This window comes from Sinocyclocheilus grahami, unplaced genomic scaffold (assembly GCF_001515645.1).
Source record: "Sinocyclocheilus grahami isolate Dianchi unplaced genomic scaffold, SAMN03320097.WGS_v1.1 scaffold599.1, whole genome shotgun sequence".
Taxonomy (NCBI): domain Eukaryota; kingdom Metazoa; phylum Chordata; class Actinopteri; order Cypriniformes; family Cyprinidae; genus Sinocyclocheilus; species Sinocyclocheilus grahami.
The window spans coordinates 476,479-484,685 of NW_015505778.1; the positions used below are offsets into that span (position 1 = coordinate 476,479).

The following is an 8,207-nucleotide window of genomic DNA, read 5'->3' on the forward strand; positions in this document are numbered from 1 at the left end:
TAAATGGTGGATGTGGAATGAGTTTCATATTTAAGTGTAATTTAATATAATCAAGTGGTGGATTTGAGTCAGAGAGACGCCCACATTGGTTGACTTGTTTAGTTATTAGAGGGTATAGAGTTGGATACTAAACCACTAGACTTCATTAAATTCTGAGCAAATGAGTGTTTGTATACCTCAGACCTGGGAATATAGTTGAGAAAATATACTGTATGTCCACAAAGAAAAAAAAACATGATGATCTGTAAGGATTTTTTATATTGTACTGATATTAAAATGTTTTTCTTTTTTACTGAAGGCTCATTTTTATGAAATGTTCCTGCACTCAGACAATAAGCAAAGCTAGAACATCTGTATAATTCTTTATATTCTATAAAGGTTAACCAGTAAAATCAATCAGAAATGCTCACAGTTAAGACTATACAAATAATTGAAAACAATTATTGAAAAAAGTTTTTTACAAATAAATTACAAGTCACCTTTCATTGCATAGTCAAACAAATTTGACCAAAAATAATAAATATACATTACATTAGTGGATTCTGTCAAAAAGTAATGACTGCATGGTAAGAATAGAATGTATTCCTATTTAAAGGATTTTACTTGAGCTCCATCTGAGACATTGATTTGTCCTGTAAGCGTTTAGTCTTCCTGTATCTGTAGACTAAATAGATGATGCCAAGCAAGAAGACGATGCTCAGAACCAGGAGAATCCACTGTCCCGCCACAGCGCCTCCCTCATCCACACTCAAACCCAGGAAACTGATTGCTTTCGGCTTCTCGTCCATCACTGAAGTGACTGAAACAAGCAGGTGAGAAGTGTGTGAGCATTTTATTAGTGCTAATTAACTGCTATGTTGTGGATTTCTGAAAATGGCTGGTAATGACATTTTGTACTTTTTGAAGAAAAAAGTTGGATAACACTTGGAACTTGCTAAATTAGCTAGGAGTCGGGTATCAATGAATTAAGAAAAGTCAAAAGAAATGGACTGTTTCTAAGTTTACATTTTCAAATACAAACCTCAAATGATTTTAAAATCTTAAAATTGATATTTCTGAGCTTCTGCGACTCCCTTTAATTTGTCATTTCTATCATAATAATCTAAACCTAATAAAAATAATATTATGTTTTATATACTGTATTTATACTCTAAAAAATGCTGGGTTGAATACAACCCCACACACAATAAAAATATTAAAAATATATTCCATCCTTGAAAATAGAACTGTTGTTGTTGTTGTTGTTACTCTAAAAAATGCTGGGTTGTTTCAACCCAACTTTGGGTTAAATATGGACTAACCCAGCTATTGGGTTACATTTTTTAATTAAATTTAGTTGGGTTAGTCCATATTTGACCCAAAGTTGGGTTGAGACAACCCAGCATTTTTTAGAGTGCAGTTCCTCTATTTAAAGAATCACCCAAATCCAGTGGTTTAAAAAAGTGCCTCACCCCAGTTTCCCAGCTGAAGCACTTTTGTTTTACAATGGAACAGAAAATTGAGTGGTAAACCAACATGTGAATGTCGATTTCTGAACTCTAAGCTTACTTTTGTAAGGCGTCCAATCATACTGTGGCCATCCCAGGACATCACCATTCTTTTTGTTCTCCTCCACCAGCCACTCGATGAGCGGTTGGAAGTACTCCATCAGAGGCTGGACTGACATTTTGGGCTGGCCAGTAATCAAAGTCATGGCTTCGGGCCAGGGTTTACTGAAGCCCATCTTCATCACATCACTGAGGAGGAGGAAGTAGAGCTCTTTTACTCACAGGCAAAAAATGATGAGAATCTATCAAATCTTACCACTCTATTGCGCTTAGTGCTTGTAAAAACTGGAACCAGTCTGAGTTCTCAGTGATTTACTGACCCCAGGAGTTTCCCTGCTTCTTTGGACTGGTAGATGTCACAGTTGTGGAGTGGAGTTGGCTGACCAGCTGCTTCACACAGGGCTTCGTGGAACTGGAATTGGATTACAAAACTCACAAAGTACCTATTGGAGCCAGACCAAATAAATGGTCAATCCAAAGGCTTATTTGATTACACGAGTTGTGTAACATGATAGATGCAAGATATTTCCACATTAGTGATATATTGTTTTGTTGTGTACCTGACGTAGGGCACATTAGCTGGGATGTGGAACTTTGCACCAGGGTCGAAGTCTTCCTCAGTGCGCGGTACAGGTGGACACAATCCCTGGTACTTCATTCTGTTACAGTAAAATACACAAATTCAGCTCTGGTACGAACTTTAAATATTGCACAGCTTTAATGTTAATATAACTGATTAGGAAACAATAACAACTAGGGGTGTAACAATACACTGATATGGATCAATGCATCAATTAAATGACAATATGATGTATCGAAGCAACATGTAAAAAATTTATATAAGCCTATACAATATTTCTTTAAGATGCACTTTTATTTTGACACTCATGTTAGCCACATCTGCATTGCCTCTGAGCTGTCATTAAATATTCGAAATGTTTAAACAACTTTATTTTAAAACTATTTTAGATTATTTATTTATTTATTTTCTGTATAAATTTATATTTTTGAAAAACATGGATGAAAATGTATGTACTATTCATTATTTTTTTTTAATAAACTGTATTATTATTGTTATCATTATTCTACATTTTACTGTACAATACTAATATATTTGTTATAATTTCTTCAAGTTAATCTGAACTTTTATTTTGACGGGTTTTCATGAAGACCTTTGAAACAAACCAGGGATTAGCTATGCACTTATACACTATGTATTTATGCACTATGTTGTTGGTTATTTTGTCATTCATAATCGGCGTCTGATAGCCCCTCCCCCTTCCATGCAATTAAAGCTGTGACAGTTGAGTGCATCAGAGCCGTTGAACCAATATTATATGTTGTATTTATTGGCCACTACTGTGCTCGGATGGTCAGTTGAGCAACAAGATCTTAGTGCATCTCAATTCTCACAAAGATGCATTCTTGGAAGTGAGAAACAGCCTGTTTAACTACAACAAAAACTCAGCCCAAACATGCATAAAAACGGCTTTTACAATCCCATATTAAATCCAATTTTAAAAATCATAAATATGATGAATACGAATCAATGACATTTTTGAAACATTTCTAAACAGCTGTGACGTAACGAAGCCTCGTTTACTGAAATCACGTGACTTTGGCAGTTACGTGTTCTGAACCATTGGTTCGAAATAAACGATTCGCAAAGCAGTGTTGCCAAGTCCACGGTTTTCCCGCGAAATTGGGCTACTTTAACACTGTTGCCGCGGGTTGTTTTTCATGTCGGCGGGTTGAAGCGACTCCAATAACATGATATTTATCCCCTGGAACGCGATTTTTAACTGGGGACCCCCTCGAAATGCCATCACTTGCACGAACATGCTGATCTCATATTTAAATAGTAGTCTTTTTGCGCTTTAATATTCACAGACAGTAGTCCATATCGCGATTTGATTAAGTTTACAGCCCTACTTTTGGTTTATTTATCCACGTTTTGTCCATCCTCGTTTTCCTCTAGCTCTAGCTACTATCCCTTTAACAGTGTGGATTAATAGAAGAACAGTCACCTCAGGTTCCACCACTCTTTGTTGTACTCTGAGCTTGAGATCCTTCCATCAAATACCTTCCACCTCCACTGGTCCATCAGGTAGCCAAAAGGCAGGAAGGCAATCTTATCCAAGGCCATGCTCATCAGGAAGTTGATGGTGCTTTCTACAGACCAGTAAGACACTTAGGGTTTAAACTAGCATTCCATGTGTTTTGTTGCAAGCTTCTTTATAGATGTATGAGCCGTACCTTTATTGTCCTCCACCTTGTCCAGCAGGCCAATGCTCTGAAGATGTTTAGGTGTGGAAACTGACAGGGCCAAAACGTCACCAATGGCCTCATGGAATCCAGGGTTGGCGCCGTCGCGGAAAGAGATGGGTTGATCCTTATACTGCAGGAAGTACTGAACGTGGCCCATCTCATGGTGCACAGTGATGAGGTCATCCATGGTCACTACTGTGCACTGCTTGATCCTAGAGATGGTAAGAGGATGGGAAAAGGTAACAGCGAGATTTACAAGATAGCACGTGGGAAGGAAAAGGCTAGAAAGTTGTTGTTTCAGTCTTTACAGCTCTAAAATCCTCCCTTCATCAAATGAACAGGAGTATACCTGCAAGTACAGTTTTTAAAAATATATACTTTTATGACTTGAAGTACACTACAGATAAGCATTCAATATAATTAAGCACACTTATATTTTTTAAAGGAAATACTAATGAGCATTGTTTATGTCCATTTTAATTATATATTTAACCATTTCCACCACCTTGGATGGATTTTTGGAATTTTCAGAACAAACTTCATGTCAAAAAATCGTATTGGTTTTTACAAGTGGTATCATAGCATTCATTGTTAAACTAAATCTCAAACCTGTCCTGCTCTAGTGTGGACCATCTTACTGTTATATGATTAACGTACCTGAAGTCTTTGCGGTTGTAGAAGTCCCAAGCAGATGCGTGACAGACCACTTCACGTCCATCTGTTGGCTTTTCCAGCATGGACTTGTTCCAGAACTCAGGAGGCATGGGCAGAAGACCCAGAGAAGTGAAGAACCGGTCCGATTCCTCAAACATCCGTTTGGGGTCCCAACCCTGAAGAACCAAAGAGCACCGCACAATCAGAGGACATGGTTACAGACATTTACAAGTATGTTAGATATGCCATTTGTGTCCTTTATATGCCATTGCACATTACTAGAAAAAGACAAATGATTCTTCACCAAGATGGTTATTTATGTCTTTTGCTTTTATTTTAGGAAATAGCCGTTTACATTTCCAAACATTTATTTGCATTGTTTGAATTTAAATATGGCGGCATAAAACATATCTATCATACCTATTTGCTCTCCATGTAAACAAGATGATATTTGTTGCTATTTATACTTGGTGCAAAGAGTATCTACCACTATTTATACTCAGTGTAAACAGCATGTTCTTTGACACTTAATATAAACAGCCACTGCTTTCAGAAGAATTCAGATTGTGGGAATAGATATAGATTAAAGAATGTGATTATAGTTGTAATCTTACTTGGGCAATCATGGCTGGCGTGGCATCCACTTGGGTGGCATCAGGGTACGGAATGACAAGGTCCATGATAGCAGACCACGTTTGGGCCCACATATTTCCTAAGAAAAACCGAACAGAGAAGAAAGGCAGGATGTGAGAGATGGTGTAGTATCTCTGACCAATGGCACTGGAGTAAACCACTGGGCTTGGAATTCCAAGCCATTTAATCTCCAGTCATGTGGAACCATTGCGTGCACACAAACACAAGTACACACAGTTTCCCACACGTGCAAATGTTGCTACTAAAATGTACACACACACAGTCACGCTTGAGGGTTTTGAAAGCACATTAAATCCTGTCGATTGCTTTGGAGTTTCCGCAAACAAGTACAGAATATCAGTGTAAACCCTGAAGAAAAAAGAAAAAAAATCTGGACTGTGTTTTTTAGCAGAAATGATGTAGATTTCATCTAGTTGTTCATGTTGTTCAGGTTTAAAGAATTATGTAGGGATGCATGATTAGAATTTATTTGAATTTCAAATCAAATAATTTGCTGAATCTGCAATGATACTACCGGTATTAAATGCCGCTCCATCTGAAAGCATGTGATGGAGATTTACTACTAATCACAGAACCAGCTTTACTGATGAGATGCGCATGATAATGGCATGTGATTAATCGTGCAGCCCTAGTTTTCATTCATCAATAAATCCTGAAAAAAGCATCACAGATTCATTATGAAATCTGTGAGTCTAGATAGCATTACTTATCATATATACTTAATGTATTTTTTTGTTTGTTTAGACATTTACTAACCAAAGCATCTTACAATAAAAAAATTAAAAATAATTGTATTACAGTATGTATATTTCATCTCTCACCGAGCAAATGAGCTGGAATTGGTCCTTTAAGGTTGATGTGTTCTGGTCCATATTTCTTGTACAGTGCCCTGCGCACATAGGCATGAATGTTGAGGTAGAGCGGCTCTAGATCTTTCCACAAGGCCTCTAGATCCTCTTCAAAGGTGGGGGTCTCATACAGGGAACGCCAGAATGCCCCATTATCCGTGTGACCTGATATTGGACAACCGAACAACATTAGAGCTTCATTCAAAGCTCTCATGAACTATTCTTAATGTGAGTCATTGTTTTTTGCCAGTTGGAAAAAAATTGTAAAATGTAGCCTGAAAACTGAATTCACCAAAAGATATTATCTTCCTCCAGCTGTCCCGTGTTGCAAGAGATCCTCATACAAAAAGTGTTTTATTTTCAGGCACTTACCATTGCTCTTTGCAGCTAAGTTGGCAAGCTCCACATATCTCTTGTAGCTGTTGCGGAGCTCTCTGCCGGAGGCATTGCGCCAACCCTGCCAGGCGAACAGCAGCTCGTCATAATCCCTGGACTCGGCCATGATCTTATTCAAATCTGGAAAATAAAACACAAACACAAACACATCAAAAACAGCATAAGGGGGTTATAGTAATCAATTTGGCAGGCTGTGATATGAAAAACAGACTTTGAAAGCCCTTTATTGTTTGTCTGTTTTTAAAAGTCTCTTATGCTTACCAAGTCTGCATTTATTTGTTCAAAAATACAGTAAAAACTGCATTGTTAAATATTATTACATATTATTATTAATATATTTAGTTTTTTTCTTGATTAATAGAAAGTTCAAAAGAACAGCATTTATTTGAAATATTAATAGTTTGTAACATTAGAAATGTCTTTACTGTCACTTTTGATCAATTTAATTCATCCTTGTTTAATTATAATAATACTACTAATAAAAACTGAACCCAAACTCTGGAATGGTATAGAAAAATTCATAAAAAGGAACTCACCTGGATCTAGAGGTAGACACTTTGATTCATCCTTGCAGACTGTGGCTACGCTGTACAGGGTCTCCATGGATGCTAGCAAAGTATTGTACTAAGAACATGGAAAAATATGAGAAGCCATAGTCTTTCAAAAAGCCCAAGTTCAGCTCTAACAAAAAGAACTGTAATCTGTTGTCAGTTACCACAGACAAAAATTTAGACTTTCAGAATGCAATAAATATCAGTATAAAATCTATCTATCTGTCTGTCTGTCTGCCTGTCTGTCTGTCTGTCTGTCTGTCTGTCTGTCTGTCTGTCCGTCCGTCCGTCCGTCCGTCCGTCCGTCCGTCCATCTGTCTGTCTGTCCGTCTGTCTGTCTGTCTGTTTGTCTATCTATCTGTCTGTCTGTCTGTCTGTTTGTCTATCTATCTGTCCGTCCATCCGTCTGTCTGTTTATCTGTCTGTCCGTCCGTCCGTCCGTCTGTCTGTCTGTCTGTCTGTCTATCTGTCTGTCTATCTATCTGTCTGTCTGTCTGTATGTCTGTCTATCCATCTATCTATCTGTCTGTCCGTCTGTCTATCCGTCTATCTGTCTGTCTGTCTGTCTGTCTGTCTGTCCGTCTATCTATCTGTCTGTCTGTTTGTCTATCCATCTATCTATCTATCTATCAATCTATCTATCTGTCTGTCTGTCTGTCTGTCTGTGTCTGTCTTACCTCTATGAGATCTTCTTCAGGAAGCGCAGCTCTCTCAAGGTCGCCCAGTTTCGTCAAGATTCTCTTCACCGACTCATCCTGGAAGTCACTGGTGTCGATCTTACGGGCCTCTAGTCCATAGATCTTTGTGTGGTTGGCCATCTCCAAGTTTTTTTGCAGCTAAAGCCAAAAATTGCAGCATGAGACTCTGAGAAAGCGGTGTTTGCAGAATAGAGAGCAGCCCGGGCCTCACCATGATCTTCTTGTTGGCTCCAGTGATGTTAGTGTTGTAGGTCCAGGAGGCCTCAGTGTAAGCGTTCCAGACCTCCTCGGCTGTGCTGTTGTATTCCTCTAAGAACTGTTTGGCCAGCATCTCATCTGTTATTTTACCTGAGGCATTCAGAAACGTGAGGATGAGTTCTGCTCATTTTCTGAGAAGGCTTTGTATGTAGGCCTAATATATAAGGTAGCAGCATTATACAATTGCAAAAAGAGTTCAAGCCTGACCAAAACAAAATCATCAAACTTTTAAATCAAAGAGGGAAAAATACAATTGCAGCAATGGTTTTAAAAAATCCCTTGTGAGAAATATGCATAAGTATGTTACTGTACTCTTTAGCATACTTTAAAAAA

The 8,207-nt window shown here is 38.0% G+C and overlaps 1 protein-coding gene across 1 annotated transcript in view; it reads right to left on the reverse strand.

Moving 5' to 3' along the window:
- Positions 1-541: 541 nt before the first annotated feature.
- Positions 542-8,207, reverse strand: part of LOC107557358 (angiotensin-converting enzyme) — a 29,990-nt gene continuing 22,324 nt past the window's right edge. Inside the window, exons 15-25 of the mRNA XM_016240749.1 lie at positions 6,904-6,991; positions 6,344-6,487; positions 5,945-6,136; positions 5,084-5,181; positions 4,473-4,645; positions 3,804-4,027; positions 3,575-3,719; positions 2,108-2,206; positions 1,868-1,990; positions 1,549-1,736; positions 542-799 (exon numbers count right to left, since the gene is read on the reverse strand). Of these exons, the coding sequence (XP_016096235.1) occupies positions 600-799; positions 1,549-1,736; positions 1,868-1,990; positions 2,108-2,206; positions 3,575-3,719; positions 3,804-4,027; positions 4,473-4,645; positions 5,084-5,181; positions 5,945-6,136; positions 6,344-6,487; positions 6,904-6,991 (1,674 nt within the window). The 3' untranslated portion in view covers positions 542-599. The remainder of the gene's footprint in view (positions 800-1,548; positions 1,737-1,867; positions 1,991-2,107; positions 2,207-3,574; positions 3,720-3,803; positions 4,028-4,472; positions 4,646-5,083; positions 5,182-5,944; positions 6,137-6,343; positions 6,488-6,903; positions 6,992-8,207) is intronic.